The 18914-nt window shown below is 41.0% G+C and overlaps 1 protein-coding gene across 1 annotated transcript in view; it reads right to left on the reverse strand.

Moving 5' to 3' along the window:
• Positions 1-17168, reverse strand: part of LOC306990967 (globoside alpha-1,3-N-acetylgalactosaminyltransferase 1-like) — a 37972-nt gene extending 20804 nt beyond the window's left edge. Inside the window, exon 1 of the mRNA XM_079598336.1 lies at positions 16964-17168. Coding sequence (XP_079454462.1) covers positions 16964-17025 — 62 coding nt within the window. The 5' untranslated portion in view covers positions 17026-17168. The remainder of the gene's footprint in view (positions 1-16963) is intronic.
• Positions 17169-18914: the final 1746 nt, after the last annotated feature.

Below are 18914 nucleotides of genomic sequence, written 5' to 3' on the forward strand. Positions count from 1 at the left end.
GAAAATCAAGGACAAGGCAGAATCATGACAGTCTCTGTATCAGAAATATTTCACAGAGCGATGGAGAATATCATCAAAGGGCTTGAAGGAGTCAGAGTATATATTGATGACATAATTATTTTGGGATCTTCACTGCAAGAGCACAATAGAAGACTGACCGAAGTGTTGAGGAAAATCAAATTGAGTGGATTGAAACTCAACAAAAACCAATGTCAGTTTGGTGTGCAAGAACTTGTGTTTCTTGGAGATAAGCTATCAAATCAAGGAATACAGCCAAACAGCATGAAGATCAATGTCATTCTAGAAGTGAAAAGTCCTACTGACAAAAAAGGTGTACAATGAGTAATGTGCATGGTGAATTACATAGGAAAGTTCATTCCGAATCTTTCTGCAAGAACATCACACATACGGCAACTCATACAGAAGACATCAGACTTTGAGTGGACAGACAAACATGAGACTGAGTGGCAGCAGTTGAAAATAGCGTTGACATCAGCACCCGTTCTTTGATACCACAAAGAAAACTAAAGTGCCCACTGATGCATCAAAAAATGGTCTTCTTGGTGTAGTTATATTGCAAGCTGATGATGAGATTTGGAAGCCAGTAGCATATGCGAGTAGATCCATGACTGATTCCGAGTGCAGATATGCACAAATTGAAAAAGAGTGTTTGGGATTTGTTTTTGGGATGGAAAGGTTTCATAGCTATGTGTATGGTCTTCCTACTTTCGTGGCAGAAACAGATCATCGTCCATTGATTGCAATAGTGAAGAAGAATCTGACTGAGATGACACCAAGGATTCAAAGACTAAGGCAAGGCAAGGCAAGTTTATTTATATAGCACATTTCATACACAATGGTAATTCAAAGTGCTTTACATAGAATAAATTAAAATAATCAAAAGAAATAAGAATAATTAAAAGAGTTTAGAATAAAAAATAAAATAAAATACAGTGCAAACAGTCGGACGCACAGTGCTCATTCAGTAAATGCTAAGCTAAACAGAAGTGTTTTGAGTCTGGATTTGAATGTGGCTACTGTAGGAGCACACCTGATCTCTTCTGGAAGCTGGTTCCAGCTGCGGCTGGCATAATAGCTAAAAGCGGACTCTCCTTGCTTTGAGTGAACCCTTGGTATTTCTAGTTGATGTGATCCTAATGATCTGAGTGATCTGTTGGGTTTATATTCAGTGAGCATATCTGCAATGTATTGAGGTCCTAGGCCATTAAATGATTTATATACCAGTAATAATACTTTAAAATCAATCCTAAATGTGACTGGGAGCCAGTGTAAAGACCTGAGTGTGTGTGTGTGTGTGTGTGTGTGTGTGTGTGTGTGTGTGTGTGTGTGTGTGTGTGTGTGTGTGTGTGTGTGTGTGTGTGTGTGTGATGCTTAAACGATTTAGTGATTTATTACTAAAGATTGTGTTGTATTTTATTAAATAGTGTTTTTGAATACATTGTTTTATACCATCATCATTGTCTGTTATCTGACTCAGCCACTACGTATCTGCATGCTTTGTGTACCTAAATTTCTCTGTGGGTTCCCGGACCATTTCCGGGTGGCGTAGTCGGACTTAATTTAAACTCAAACTGCCACATATAATTTGTTTTCCTTTATTTCTATGCAAAATACTTATCACTTTACATTTATTAAAATTAAGTTAATTTGACTATTTCGTGTCTCTCGTTGTTTCTCAGTTTCGTTCAATGATATGGTTGACAGGTGGCCGACTGGTTTAATGTTCCCCCTTCTTAATCCCTAGATTAGTAAGAGCCAAAGAAGGGTGGTAACAATTGCATTAACTCCCGCATCGTGATCGGCATACGACGATGCTAGCGAAGCAGCCGCGCAAGAGAGAATGGGGCCAGTATCTGAGTGGATTATTATTACTATTAACCTACGTTAAGTATATTTTGCCGCTATGTGAACAAAATATCCAGCAAAACGCGCCAGCGGTGGTGGAGTCCATGCAGGAAGAGCAGCGTTTGGCACACAAGTGCATGCAAACACTAGCGCCTAATTTCCAAGTCTGGTGGAAAGTTATGCAGTCCAGCAGTGCTGTCGCAACCAGCAACACTACACACCATCCTGACCACTGTACTAAATACAGATAAATCTATGCTAACTTGAAGCTATCCTAACTGATACAATACTATGCTACTAACTAATTATGCTTCTAACAATACTACACTAACAACTATGCTAATTAACTACCTAGGCTACACAAAATCATCTAAATAACTATATAAATGCTATGCTAAATAGATGCTAAAATACTCTATCCTGATCGTTTTCAATAGTCGTAATTCCAACTCCTGACTCGCTACAGTGGTTTTGACGAAACTATATGGTTTTTATACTGCCAAGGCCGTGGTAGCTCGTACCAAGGGCGTGGTGAGCTGGAACCTGCTTATGTCACCTGCCACCACTAACGCCCGTTTCACACATACTCCGTTTGCAGTGCGTTTGCGGTGCGTATTTTTTTCCGTACCCATGTTAACAGGTTAGAGCTTTCACACTGCACACGGATGCGGTCCGGCGATCCGTTCCAGTTGCGGTGCGTATACAGCAGTGCAGCGATCGTTTACGCACAGAGTCTATATTCTGCTGTGCTGCACCGCACTGCTAGCCTGGCACCGCCCTCCTACGTACTTCCGCTCGATTTCATTTCTCTTCAGTACTTAGTCTGGTCTCGCTGTATATTCTAAGGTTTCCAGAAGTTGTTTTTTGTTCGGGCCAATCAACGAACAGAGGGAGTGGCTGAGAACGATGACGTTGATGTAGAGCGCCAGTTTGAGTAATGGCTGCGGAGATAGATGCGAGCGAAGCCATTAGGTCTGTTGTTGCAACACTGCAGAATATCCAGAAGTTAAAACCGGAGCAAGAACGGTGTTTGCTGAGTTCCCTTTCGAAGGGAACTCGACAATACGTCATCGACGCTTTGGGGAACGCCTCAGGCGTGACAGGTGTCTGAAATCACAATCAAATCACGGCAATCACATTGACCGGCGACAGCCCGTGAATCATTACGTGAATGATTAACGTGCGACCTGGAAGTATATAAGGGCGCCTTGCAAACATGACAAATCATCTTTTCGTCTTCAGGGACTGTTTTGTCTGTAACCGCTTTTGAAAATCAGGTATTTATGAAATGCACTGAGAAGGCTGAGTGTTTTCAACTGTGCTTTTTCTGTCTGGAGGAAGAGCGCGCACAGGCAGTTCTTGAGGGAACTGCCTGTACAATTGCGAGCGTTTTTCTTTGAGAACGCTCCGATCTCGTCTGACCCTCTCCTTGAGAGAAGAGGGCTCAGCATCTGGGTGTAAAAAAAAAAAAAAAAAAAAAAGGGATCCCAGATGAAGCCCGCCGATCGCCTTGAGAGGGGTATAATCCTCTCAAGCGATGCGGCGGCTGACGAGATTAAGCAGTGAGTGCTTTTCCGGACAAACAGGAGATGGCTGATGAGGGTGGTGATAATCAATCTTCTCAGCCACCCTGCCCCGTGTATGCTGAACTGGTGGTTTTATGGTAACGTTGGGGGAAAGTCGCTCACTATGAGAGCGTTTTTTTCCTCAGTCATAAAACCACTAGCTCAGGTGAGCCTTTCATTTCTTCCCGATCTCATACTGAGATCGAGAGGACATGGAAGAACCCATACTCTGCCCGTGTCCACCGACATCAGCGGGCTAGTCTCACTGATGTTGAGGTGATAGGAGAGCATGGGTATGTGTCGATGCCGCCCATTGACGAGACGTTTGCAACTATCTCGTGTCTGGACAGGCGTCTACACTGAGAGCTCAAACCCTGCCAGTTGAATGGCAGAGCATACACGCCAGCGGGTCAGGCCGGTGCTACCCTGCACATCATGGTGGTGTTGCAGGTACACCAGGCCAATCTGCTGGGGGATCTCGTCCAGGGGGTGGGGCCCCTGAGGCGGTTACTGAGCTGCGCCACGGAGTGAACCTGGCCGACATCGGGGAGAAGAGAGAAAGTCTTTCTCCTCGATTCGCCCTCGCCCTCTGAGCTTTTTGGCACCTCCGTGTAGGCGGTGGCTGGAAAGTTCAGAGAGGCGAGGGCGCGCTCAGCTGTATTAGGACAAATACATACCGCTGAGATCCGTATCCACACCCAGACAGACGGGAGGGCCTGGCCCATCATGGTCCGGGGACCTTAGACAGGGCCAGAGAGCCAGTGTCGCCTCTCGTGCGCCTCCTCCGTGGAGGAGTAGATCGCTGTAGAGGTGCAACTCCCGCAAGAAGAGGGATCTGAGGGAGGTGATCCAGCACGATTGCACACAGCATTGGCATGGATCACCTCCCCCTGAGGGCGTGATTATATCTTAGCCCTCTCCTCTCTTCCCCGACTCCCCAGACACTTTCTACATCAGGCCTGAGGCTGGGCTCATGGTTAGAACAATGTTCTGTTGGCCTGCCTCTGCTTGGTTAGGAGAGTGCCTCTTTCAGGCATGTATAGGTGGTAGACCCCATGTTCATAAAGAACTGTCTGGTAAGTCTTCACTTCGCACGCCGCAGGTGAGCTGAGTGGTCTTCTTTAAGAGTAATTTGTGTGCAACTAACACTAAAATTTATCTCTCTACAGACCTCGTTCCCTGTATAGAGCTATGGGGTCATGTAAGGTACATTTTTGGATTATTAGGGCCCTGAAGTCCCCCTTTAGGTGGCTAGAACGACTATCTTAGCCCTCGGGCTGTTAGCCACCTCAGGGTAGAGTAGTTGGTCTCCCTCCCATAGGATTTTTATCTTGGAGTATAGACTGACGCTAGTGCTTCAGATAGATCTTATGTCCGGTCCATGGGACCGTCTGACTTCCTTCCTGAGTACATCGCCCCCTTGAGCTCTGTTTGGGTTTTCAGTGGGCTGAGCGATTCTGCAGCCAGTTGTATGAAATAATAACTATTTTTCTAGTAAGGCTGTGGCTCCTCCGAGCCCTCAGGTAGATCTATGCTTGCAGGCTGGCCCTCACCAGGGCCGCCTCTGTAGCTGGCCTAGGCTGTGCCAGGGATAGTGGAGGCGCTCTGCTTAAGCATTTCTGCCTCTGAGCCTTCACTGTGTGAATATAGGTTCCTAGCATCCCTGTATGACAGCCTCCTCCAATGGGAGTCGTTAGGCCAAGGCCCGCCCCCTTCTCTGCATTCTGGGGCGACAAGTGTAATGCAGCGTGGTGCAGAGGCATGGTTTATAAAGATCCTGGGTTAGGCCTCAAATAGGCCTCCCCGGTACAATGTGTCTTTATTGAGCAGGGTTAGGCCGCCTTTCGCCTCACGAAGAGGCTGGGTCTGTCTGCCCGACCCTGCCGTGCAGAACTAGCATACGGATATGGGCTGCCAGTATAGGCTTTACTCACCTCGCTGAGCTACTGCTCAAGCGTCGGGTTGTAGGTGGTTGGCTCACAAACAAGCCCCACTCCCCTAGGTTGGGCACAGATACTTTTTCTGTCACCCCTAGAGCCACTGGCGGGCCCGCACCCTGGTAAACCTCAGGGTGAGGTGGAGAGTATTCCCCTGTGATACAGGGCAGGTCTGAGTCCTTCACTTTCAGTTCTGTATTATCCTACCTCGCACCACTATGGCTCGGGTTGAGCGGAAAGTTCTAGCCTTCACTTCTTTTTTGGTCGAAGTACGCTCCCCTGAAGCCAGAGCATTGCCATGAGCTGACGCCCATGCTTACAGATGGTAGGCCCCTGGCTCTGGGGCCTCCATTGAGGCAGAGTGGCGTATGTTGTACTCCCCTTGCTCAAAGGGTGCTAGCGCTTTTGCTGAGTACACTGCCATGGGCAATGTGATTAGGTACCAGAATGCTGTAGGCGCTGTGTAAACAGCTTATCTGCCAACGAAGGCTGCGCCATTAGGTAGTAGGCCTCAGCAGGCCTCCTGTATGGGCAGCCCCCAAGTGGGCGCTGTAGGCCAGCTCACTTCAAAAAAAAAAGTGTTGCTGGCCTTGGTGGTTCGGGCAGTTGACTCACTGATGGGTAGTAGGCCCTAAACAGGCCTCCTCGGAAGTGAGTCCCAACATTGTGGGACTTACTTGTTGGTGTGGTATGATTCCCAACAGTGTACCTTTGGAGCAGATTGACTTGCTGTCAGCTAGTAGGCCCAACCAGGCCTCCCTGATAGGCGAGTCCCCAGTGGGCTGGCCTTAGCAGGCCGCCTTCGAACCGTCACCCAGATTCAGGGCTCTTAGCTACCAGTTGTTTAAGATTACTTTCAGGTAGTAGGCCTCCTCAGGCCTCCCTGAAGGTGAATTCCCACTTACGGTGGCTATCAGGTAGTAGGCCTTACCAGGCCTCCCTGTAGGCAAGCCCAAAGGACAGGCAACTGGACAGCTAGCCTGACCTACTATCAGGTAGTAGGCCTCACCGGGCCTCCCTGAAGGCATGTTCTCACGTAATGTGATTATCAGGTGGTAGGCCGCTAACCGGGCCTCCCTGAATGTGAGCTCCCAAGTATTGTGGCTGTCAGGTAGTAGGCCTCACCAGGCCTCCCTGAAGGTAGTTCCCACATACTGTGGTTATCAGGTTACAGGCCTCACCAGGCCTTCCTGGTCATGAGCTCCCACATGCTGGGGTTATCAGGTAGTAGGCCTCACCAGGCCTCCCTGAAGGTGAGTTCCCTCATACTGTGGTTATCAGGTTACAGGCCTCACCAGGCCTTCCTGGTTATGAGTCTCCACATGTCAGGTTACGGGCCTCACTCGGCCTTCCTGAATGTGGGCTCCCACATATTGTGGTTATTAGGTTACAGGCCTCATCCGGCCTTCCTGGTTTTGAGCTCCCACACACTGTGGTCGCTAGGTTACAGGCCTCACCAGGCCTTCCTGGTCATGAGAGCTCCCACATACTGGGGTTATCAGGTGACAGGCCTCACCAGGCCTTCCTGGTTATGAGCTCCCACATACTGTGGTTATCAGGTTACAGGCCTCACCAGGCCTTCCTGGTTATGAGCTCCCACATACTGTGGTTATCAGGTTACAGGCCTCACTAGGCCTTCCTGGTCATGAGAGCTCCCACATACTGGAGTTATCAGGTTACAGGCCTCACCAGGCCTTCCTGGTTATGAGCTCCCACATACTGGGGTTATCAGGTTACAGGCCTCACCAGGCCTTCCTGGTTATGAGCTCCCACATACTGTGGTTATCAGGTTACAGGCCTCACCAGGCCTTCCTGGTTATGAGCTCCCACATACTGTGGTTATCAGGTAGTAGGCCTCCAGGCCTCCCTGTGAGTGGTTCCCCAACCATGCTGGGTTCTGGAAGCTAGTGGCCGCCTGCTATCAGTTCAGCTGGCCTTATTAGGCCGTTGCTAAAAGCGAGCTCGTGCCCTGGCTCAACTAAAGTGTTCATCCTCTGCTTCTGGTTCCCTCCGGGAACTTCTTACTCTGCCTACAGCCTGGTTCCTACCAGTCGGTCCATTGCTCCCCTCACTAAGGGTCTCTATGAGTGTTTGGACTCCTGAGTCTGGTCAGACGGTCGTAGGCCTCTCGTGAGGCCTCCCAGTTAGATCAGCCCCTAGGCCTTCACAGGCCTCCTCAGTGTTTCAAACACAAACACTGGGTAGATCCATGGATCGAGTAGAGATACTCCCCTCTCTAGCAAGGGTTGTAAAGCACTATGCTGAGTCATACTCTCCGGGATATCCCGTCTCTGAGATCCGGGCTGAGGGTTCACTGCCAGCTTCGCAGTCCCTCGGGTTGGATGCCTTACCTAAGGCAAATGTCCAGAGGCTCTGTCTCCAGACAGACAGGAATTTGGCCAGACTGAAGTGTCCGACGTAGTGACACCAGGTCAGGCCGTCCTGGTGGCATTTCGGGTGGTATATTCCCCCGAATAGTGACTGGCTGGGGTTCCCTCGGGTTCCCTAGCCACATTCCCTAGAAGGGACCCCTTCTAAATTGAAGTTGTGGTCCTAGGCCTTTGAGCAGGCCCAGGTAGGCCTTCGGATTACATATTTGGAGTTCCTCCTGTTAGGCTTATAGCTTGGGCTATGACCGTAGGGAATGCTGTCACTGACAGCCCAGTGTGACCTGAGGGTGAGTGGTTCTTGCATTTCATTTGAATTTGCTGGTTCTGACAGTTGTCACTGCCTCCTGGCATGCACTCCCCTCAGCATGGCGGAGTGGGTATTTCGTTCCCCAAAGCGTCGATGACGTATTGTCGAGTTCCCTTCGAAAGGGAACGTCTCAGGTTACAACTGTAACCTTTGTTCCCTGAGAACAGGGAACGAGACAATACGTCTCCCTGCCATGCCTCGGGGCCTGCCTACCAAACAGTCCCTTCAGACGAAGGATGATTTGTCATGTTTGCAAGGCGCCCTTATATACTTCCAGGTCGCACGTTAATCATTCACGTAATGATTCACGGGCTGTCGCCGGTCAATGTGATTGCCGTGATTTGATTGTGATTTCAGACACCTGTCACGCCTGAGGCGTTCCCCAAAGCGTCGATGACGTATTGTCTCGTTCCCTGTTCTCAGGGAACAAAGGTTACAGTTGTAACCTGAGACGTTTTGTTGGTGGCCATGATGTTGTGGCCCTCCTCCCCGCGGGGTTCGGGAAAAGTTTGATTTTCCAGCTCACTCCGCTAGTGGTGAATGAGTTGGCTAATGGTGCGTTCACACCGGACGCGAATAGCGCGTCCGGCGCGAGTGATTTCAATGTTAAGTCAATGCAAAGACGCGTTACGCGCGCAAAAAGAGGACCAAGTGAAAGAGGCAGAAAAGTTAGGAGTTCGTGCTGCTCAGCTCGGCGTTCACGATGACCGTGACATTTTGGACGGAAACTTTAGCCTGGTGTTCGGAAGCCCCGAGTCCTGGCTGCTAAACAACAAATGGCTTTGATTTCCTTGTGTACTTTTGTAGGAACCTGGTTGTTCTGTCAGTTTTACATGTTGTAAATGTTTAAAAATTGTGTTTTAATAAACTATAAATGTCAAATAAAACTGTGCAAACTCCTTTTTATAAATAAGAAATAAGAAGTAATAAGAAAAAGTGCCGTTTATTATACACCTGCACACAGAGTAAGATTATTGATTGCTAATTATAATCGATAAAGTAACATTATATACAGGGACACTTAGTGTATAGACATTGTTTAAATATTTACTCTTTGTACATAAATAATTAAATATGTACATCAACGTTCAAAGTTACAAAATATGCAAGGAAGTAGTTAAAGTGCTACAGCTCTCCAGTCTTTCAGCCGGGCACGCATCCATTGCCATAAGTCCTTAAAGTTGACCTTGGACAGAATGTTTCTGTTGAAGTTAGGGAATGAAGTGAAATGTCTTCCCGGTTGGTGTTTGAAAACTTCGTTCTTGTTTCCGGCCAGTTCCGTCGCATGCCATACGTCACGACCACACGCTAGCGATTGGTTGTGACAGATCCAGAGTGACTCAGGGCAGATCCAATAGTTTTGAACTTCAAAAGAGTACCCGCCTACCAGGAAGTTAACGTTTCTCTCTTGAGAGAGGCCAGACTCTGGCTGCGTTCGAAACCGCATACTCAATGAGTAGGTACTTAATTTCAATAAGTACTTACTTAACGAGCGCTAAAAGAGTAGGTACTTTATAGCCAAATCTCGTTAAGTATGAATGCGAACCGGACATCTGCCATGTTGACGTTATCATGTGACCTACGCCGCGTTATCACAAGTGCAACAACTTAAAAGATTTGAACGACACGTTTAATTCATCTATCTGTAAATATCTTGATATTGATTAAACTTGCTCATTTTATGGTATTTTTAAAGAAACTGCTGTCCATTTATTTTGTGAATACATTTAGGGTTGATTTAAGTTCTTATATTTAACCCTACTTATATGTGACCCACCGTTTTATCCTTAACGATATTATTTATTTTTATAATGAAATCTCCAAATTGTCATCTTTTGAATATGTTGTTCATTTCTATTTCTATCTAATATGTTGTTCAATTATATTTCCAAACATTTTCATCCACAAGCAAAAGTGGCTTACTGCTGTTTTCCTCTTTTTCTGTCGTTTCATCCCTCAGGCCTATAAATATCAAAAAATGCATTTTTTAAATGTATTATAATTACTTATTTAAGAAAATATATATTAAGATATTCAACCTTTTTCCTGTGTATACAATCTCATATTATGAATGCAAACATAATATGATATATATATATATATATATATATACACCTCATGACTACATTTTCATTCAAACAATTAATTAAAGCATTAATTAATTAAATAATTATATTTGATTTACTGACAACAATGATAAATATTAATAAATGAGTAAATGAATGAATGAAAGTCACCACACAATAAACAAATGCATATACAAGTCAACACATGAAACAAAGCTTTATTCAAACTACAATCATGTAGACTACAGGCGCTGAACCACATCTACTGCCATCTCAACACAGCGGTTCCCATTCTGCGGCTTTATTCTGATGAACCAGCCGACCACCAGAGGTGAGCCGTGCCGGAGGTTGTTGCGTGATGTGTTGTGCTTCACGATCTGAGGCAATAAGGGCCGGTGGAGAGATGGAGGGTCTCGTCCATGGCACGATCTTCAGCTCTGTGCTCCTCATCCTCAGTGCTCACACCAGTCTGCTGACATTTCAGATCCTACAAAAATGCACAAACATATCACAAAAGCAGTCATTTTAACAGCACAATGTCATTTGATTTCAGTATTATTTAGAAGACAAGAACGCTTTTTTTCACAAATGCCGCCATCATCTTTCCTTGTGGTCCTCCACCACAACAGCTGAGCAGCAAATGCACAGAAATAGAGTATCAGAAAAGTGCTTTAATAGTTCTGTTTGAAATTACAATAATTAAAATAAACTACAACTTAATATTTAAATAGTTGTTGTTATTAATTTCTGTAGTATACTCACTCAAAGCCTTTGATGCAGCATCAGCTTCATGAGCCACTCTCCACCGGATAAACACACATCTGTTCTTCTGTCCCTGTAACATCCAGACAAGACTCCCATGACCTCTGTGGACCTCTGACCACTACATTTACATGTTGAGGTTGTTTTAACTTTTTATCCAACATAGATGTTCCTCAATTTATCAACAGTACTAATGGACAAATAAAATAGATAACTTATGTTTAGTTAATTTATAGATTTGTTCTACATAATAGCACATATACCACTCAGATGTATATTTCATGTTGTGCAACACTGCAATACTTATAAAAGATTTTCCTGTCAGATGTAAATAGACGTTTAAAATAAGCGTCTTTAAGATGTTTATGTAAATCCCCTTTAGAGACGTAACTTACGTGTCCTTACTGGAGCTCCCCTGTCAGCTAGAGCTATACATAATAAAACGTGTTTTTACAGCAAAATCACAACTATACTATACTGTCTAACTCCTTTACATCTTCAACAGTTAAAACGTTTACTCTATAGTAGTTTAACACATGCAATTTTAACACAAGGAACCGTGTTTACTCACATTTGAAACCCCGCGCGTCGCTGATCTCCGTGATGTTTGATAATGACGTATCCTCTCGCGTGGCCTCCTGGGATAGAAGAGTATCCATCGGACTGCACTCGAAAATCTGTCTGGAAGCAGTAAGCCATCCGGGAACTCCTCGCCTACTCTTTTATGAATACTGATGTTTCGAACGTACTTCTTCCTTCACGTACTGTTTTCGTCTACTATATAGTAGGAAAGTAGGCATATTCGAACGCACTTAAGTCCGAATCTCGCGATAATTAGTACGTCACCCAGGTAATTCTCGCCTACTCTTTTATGATTCGTACATACTTTTTCGCTCGCCTACTCTTTTCCCCTACTATATAGTAGGGAAGTACGCGGTTTCGAACGCAGCCTAAGTACTGAAGAGAAATGAAATCGAGCGGAAGTACGTAGGAGGGCGGTGCCAGGCTACCGCACTGCAGCGTATTGTTCACATTGAAATAAAAATAGATTGACAAGAAACTGTAATAATTTGATCATAGCTACTCATAATTACAGTTAATGTGTTCTACATTTACTAAATTACAGGATCAAGAAATTAAAAACGTTTTAAACGAGAATATAAATATATATTATTGCTGCATGTTGTTCTATTTAAACATGAATATGTAGGCCTACTGTGTTGCCCTTTTTATTTATTTTGTTTATCGTCACATTCAACCTTCATGTCATGCGAATTTATTAAATGTAAATGAACATCTGAATATGTAGTTGTAGCCTATATGAATTCATAAGTAAATCACATTATATAGTTTTATTTTTGAATATAAAGTTAAACAGGGTGTAATTATAAGTTTGTTATAGTTATGTAGGCTAGTTAAAATTAATTTTGACTATGTAATTGTAAATCAAAATGTTTAACTTTTTGGTGCTTCAGCCAGCCTTATTTATAGCAGAGGAAAAATACTCGTTTTAATGTAGTGGCATGTGCTAACAATAATTATTATATCAAATGTTAATTTCCAAAAAGGTCCTTTGTCTTCTGGGGGCTAGCCCTCTCCCGGTTCTTATTTTTTTTCAGTCTTAAAATATGCATTTATAATCAGTATTTATACATTTGTATTCTAATTTAAAATATTTGTGTATTATATCTTAGCAACAGATATAGCGTGATAGCTTTTCTTCTGTCACCAACTCGAACTAAAACAAAGAATCACAATGATTAAAATTAATTTCATACTGTTGTAATGTCTGTAACAATGTCAAAGTTAAAGTTTGGTTTTAAAATCAAAATTACTTAGCCTACCCATTTTTTATTTTGTGACACATAAACTACGTATCAGTAGCACTCTGCAAACGCAGCATATGTGAAAGCACTATAGCGCGTGCTGCTCCAGTACCGCACACGCACTGCAACACGCACCGCAAACGCACTGCATACGGAGTATGTGTGAAACGGGCGTTAGCCTACGTCACCCAAACATCCAAAGGGAAATTTAACTGCAGTAGACACCGTTCAACCTGAAGAGGGCAGCACTCAGACGTTTTTACACCATATATTGTAGAATTAAAACACTTTATACCCAAATGTCAAAAAAGTTACTCGAACAGCACTAATAAAGCCCAATTCTTACAGATCATTAACTAAAAAAAGTTGGTTTAGGGTTTAGTTACCCTAAGCCAAGTTGGTGTCCACCTTAGATATACCCATATTTATAATGAAACAATCATGTTTAAAAATATGATATTAATATAATACAATATGTTTTGTTACTACTGTAAATCTTATGGGATCTCCATCAATGCTTTCATAATCTTTACTTTTTAAAATAATTTGTTTCTGTATTTTTAAAATACATTTTAATTACATTAGCCTATATATAACATACACAAAAAAAAAATATATATTTTAGCAAAATAAACAGAAAATAGTACATACCTAACTATAAAGTGATTGTTTTGAACAAGTATTAACTTGGACATTATTAAAAACATATGTATTTATCTAAAGTATTTGAATCAATGTGTGCCTTGTTGTGTGTGGGGTAAAAGGCCCCTCTTCGCCACCTCATACATTTATAAGATTTTTAAACAAAATGAAAAACGTTCAGGATTTATTTTCACACAAAGTTTGTTGCTCCATCAATGTTCAATACATACAGTGCTATGCATAAGTTTAGACACCCATGCTAGAGTTGACAAAAAAGAGGAATAAAAAATCATATTTTGGAAATTGAACTTAATGCCTTAATTTAAAAAAATAGGAAAAATCCAACCTTTAAGGACACCTATTTTCTTTGTGAATGAATAATGTATCGTAAATAAATAAATGTTCTTCCTTAAAATACAGTGTGCATAAGTTTGGACACCCCTATGTTAAATTCCCATCGAGGCAGGCAGATTTTAATTTTTAAAGGCCAGTTATTTCATGGATCCAGGATACTATGCATCCGGATAAAGTTCCCTTGGCCTTTGAAATTAAAATAGCCCCACATCATCACACACTCTTCACTATACCTAGAGATCGGCATGGGGTACTTTCCGTAAGATCATATCTCAATGCAACAGCTATTAGGCTAACTGAAATAAAACCATGCAAATCTCTAGGTATGGTGAAGGGTATGTGATGATGTGGGGATATTTTAATTCCAGAGGCCAAGGGAACTTTATCAGGATGCAGAGTATCCTGGATCCATATAGTAACTGGCCTTTAAAAATAAAAATCTGCCTGCCTCTATGGGAATTTAACATAGGGGTGTCCAAACTTATGCACCCTGTATTTTAAGGAAGAACATTTATTTATTTACGATACATTATTCATTCACAAAGAAAATTGGTGTCCTTAAAGGTTGGATTTTTCCATTTTTTTTTAAATTAAGGCATTAAGTTCAATTTCCAAAAGATGATTTTTTATTCCTCTTTTTTGTCAACTCTAGCATGGGTGTCTAAACTTATGCATAGCACTGTACATATATTTTTTCTGCAATCTTGAACTTTGGGAGGAGTGAAAAGCTAATTGTTTCTTAAGGTATGCCTTTAGCCTATTTGCACCCAATGTGACAGGAACACGTCCTTACTGTGGATTTAAGCGCAGACAGAGTAAGTGTTTTGCAGGAAAGGGAGGAAAAAATAGGCTATATCGCAAACTCAGATTCTTTCTTGACCCAAAAATGTATAAAAGTGCTCTCATCTCGTGCAGAAGCGGTACTGCATCTGTAACTGCTCATAACAGTATATAAGCCGCTGACATGTTGCAATACTCTTCTTCGGTTTTTATTGCTTTATTTAACCCTCTACTATGCTATTCAATTTAACAATTTAATTTCTATTCATTTCCTTGTTATTCAGAAGAAGAAGGAAAACAATATATTGCACTATGGGAATTAAAGGGCAGGCCTTAAGGTAGCCAATGATGTGCTGTTTTTAAATCACATGACATTTGAATGTGCCTCCAAACCTCTCTTTCAGTCACTCTCACGCGGAAGACACCTGTTGAAGTGCTCCAGAAATAGCTCTATTAACCACATTTCTAAACATCTCTTCTCAAGTTTTTTTTTCAGCATCTTTGATAAGTATATTAGATATTGTTATTCACAAACCAACTTTGTCTAACATAGTTTTACTGTAAATTGAGAAAATATCAATGTTGCCATATGGCAATATGTAAAAATAGGTTGGGCAACGCTGTACCACAGTGGAATTGCAGTAATGTATTTCCTCATTGGGACTTTTTATAGATAGTAGCATCAACAATATTATTGCAGTTATTTCTTTATTTTATAATGTGTTTTATTTATGTGTTTATTGTAGAAGTTGTATTTATGTATAAATAACAAATGGATTTCTTCATTTCAGAAAATGAATACAGCAATATTTTATGGAAAGGGCAACAGAGGGCAGAGTTAGCTCTTCCATGTGATGAGTGTGAGGTGGAGTTAGCCAAATGTGTCATAAGTCTTGTTTCATGTTTAGCAGCTCCCAGTTATGTTTATTAGTCTTTGTGCATCCAATTAGCCACACCACCTTGTTATCTTGTTTAGCTTGTTGCCCTTGTATTTAAGCCTGTGTGTCTAGTTTAGTCTTTGTCAATGCTTAATGTTTGTTTGCTGGTTGTTCTGTTTCCTGAGTCTGATTTTACGTTTGTGTAGTTTGTGTAATAAACTGCAAATGGATCCTACTTTCTCGTCTGCTTCAACCACCCATTACAAAATGATAGGTAATGATAGGGATTACATGATGGGGATCTACTTATTTTTGGTTTGCATGAATTCCGAAGTATATAAATCTATCACTTTCTAAAAGAAATGTGCAATTAAATAGGCAACGTTTCACTAAGTACCCCCCAACAATCTCTTTTGATTTGTATGATCGAAGTTATTTCATGTAATAAAAACTTATTTGAAAAAAATATATATTTCATGATTAGAACAGAATGCGTACCGAGGGTTAACATCCCAACAAACATATCAAATTTAATCCTCTGAGTCAGATACGCAAATTATTACGTATACGTCACTTGCGGGAAATAGCCTTATGTAGCAATTGATAAAGGCTTGTAAACACAATGGTTTGCTTGTAAACCCGGCCAACAAGTCAGTACATTCATGTAAACATGCTCAGTAATGACTGGTAACACAAATTTTCACCATACTAGTATGGGCTCCTTCAGTTTGTTAGCTAGATTGATGAGGGAATATACAGGATATGACTTATTCCATAAGAGTGTTTTTATGTCAATTGATGAGTTACATGTAATAGCCCCAAAAAGGATTTCTTTAAATACATGCAGATACGACATTTCGTTCAGATTACACATGCTAGTCTTACCCTGAATAGCTCTGAATTTTACTCTATGATAAGCCATCACAAAGCAGACAATCTGATTGTGTTGCAAGGGCATGTAAGAACTTATAATGTGACATTGACGAAAATGTCTGGGAAGATATTATCAGACCCTTGAATATTTCAGTCTCCAACAGATTCAAAGAAATGTAATTTAATATTGTGCATAGAGCTTATATGTCTCCAAATAAATACAGCAAAATAAATACTACAGTATCTCTGCAATGTCCTAAATGCAACTACAGTATCGGAACATTCTTTCATTGTCTCTGGGAATGCCCTTAAATCTGTTTGCAGATTTTTTGAATATTGTTTGTTATCTATAATATGTGAACAGTTACCTCTGTTTAGCCCAGTTGCAATCTATTTAAAAAAAAATATATATATAAATGTGTAAGATAAAAAAATATGTATAATCTACAAATGATAGTGATAAAAATGCATTTGTGTTGCTCAAACATTTTGAATTTGTATTTTTAAGTCCATCATGTTTGTATTTATGTTATGCATTTCTTAAAACAAACATATATAATCCTCCTGGTCACATGTCAAGCAGTGGCGAAGTTACCAACAAAAATGACTCTAGACACTTAATTAAGAGTTTGCATTAATACTGAGGTATTACCACATCAATTCACAAACCAAATAGAAAGTCAAACCAACGAATAGTGATACAGAGTAATTACATACCCACTCAGTACAATCCCAAAGACTACAAGAGTCATGAAAACAATATTCTGATGGTGTGCCATTATTGGATTACTTGTGTCCCCAATGACATGAAGTTATAGACTAAACTGGAGGTTAAGCGGGAGGAATACACCCAGAGAGATTTAGAACAAGGAAGGAGGAGTGTGTTGCCTTAGTCTGCCTTAGAGTCAAATAGACACACTGTAACGGTGGCTGCCCTAAATCAAATTAGATTAGTACGTTTTAAATTTAAATTGTTCGGGCGCCAGACAAGTCAAAACTTGTCAAGTAAAAAAAAATATATGTAATGAAGTTTAGATTCCCAGAAATTAGCTCAAACCACTGTTACACAAAATAAATTCCTTCCAATACCCAAAATAACATAGAATAAGGCTTAAAGACACACATTCAGAGATTGAAGGGTTTTAGATAAAAAAATATATTTTAAGAAAACATTTTGGAAAAAAAAAAATTACACAAAGATTAGTTTTCACACAGAAGTTGGTATTTTATGCTTTGCCTTATGGCTACATGACAAATGACACCAAAATTAATGAAAACAGAAGGGGGTTGCTGTTCAAGTTCAGTTCAAGGTTTCACAACCAAAACAACCAAACCAAAAAAAAAAAGGACCTTGAGTCCTTGATTCACTAATGTCTTAAAGTTCGTTTTTTCAGACTCAGTTTTCTTAGTTCGATTTCAACAAAAAGAAAAAGTAAAATAAAAAAAACACAAAATAAAAATAAATAGTCCAAACGAGTGTTTGGTGTGTGCGTATGTAACATTATAATCCTCAAAGTCTTTACAGGGACAGGATGTCACGAACACACACAGGAAAAGGTAGATCCAAGCGCAGTATTTATTTGGGGAAATCCGTACTCACAACCAGTCCAGGCAAGGGTCAAAATCCAAAATGGCAATCCAAAAACATGAAACACAAACACTAGAAAACAGGATTGAAAGCACAACGGAAGTGTGGGGACAATCTACAAGGACTCCGTGACCAGTGTTGGTCAAGTTACTTGAAAATAGTAATTAGTTACTGATTACTGATTACTTCTCCAAGAAAGTAATCCAGTTACTTTACTGATTACTTATTTTCAAAAGTAATTAGTTACTTTACTAGTTACTTTACTAGTTAATTAAAAACATGATGCACGACCTGAATATGCTATAAAAGCAGACCTTTCAGCCTAATTCTATTCTTTCTGCATATTCCATCATCTAAAATTGAATCAAATTAAACATTCTCTTTTTTAAAACTTGTTTAATTAGTTTCAATATTTTAACTTTATGCACATTGCATCAACCAAAAATTTAATTAAATGCAACAGTCTCAGACTTGAAGAAAAATGTTGAACATTTAACCAATTTCTGCAGTCCACCATATTTTAACGAAATACACAAAGTCCTTCTTCTGTTAACTTATATTTCTGCATATTCCAGCATATAAAATGCAAATATTTTTTTGTAAAATCCTCTATTCGATTAGATTCAAATAAAATACAGCAATAAACTAATTAAAATGAAAGTCTCTCATGACTGTATTCCAAATTATTAACAGTTACGTCTTTTAACATTAAAGAGCAGATTCGTTTTGTTTTTGTAAATCGTCAGACATGTTTTTACCATTTCATGGAGTTTTCCTTTGTAGAAAGCTTTTGTTTAAAGTGAATTTCGTTTTGTATAAATTGTATCTTAATTTTAATAAATATTGCATCAACCAATTGCATGTATTTAATAAATAAAAAGCAAATATAGCAGACAATATAATAACCGTGACATTGAGGCGGTAGCGCGCCGCGTTCACTTGCATTGCATTGTTAAAAGCCTTTCTTTAAAGTGAATTTCTTTTTGTATCTTATTTTAATAAATGTTTCATCAACCATTTGCATGTATTTAACAAATACAAGGCAAATATAGCAGACAATAACCGTGACATGGAGGAGCC

Source organism: Phoxinus phoxinus (genome assembly GCF_949152265.1).
Source record: "Phoxinus phoxinus genome assembly, chromosome: 2".
Taxonomy (NCBI): Eukaryota; Metazoa; Chordata; class Actinopteri; order Cypriniformes; family Leuciscidae; genus Phoxinus; species Phoxinus phoxinus.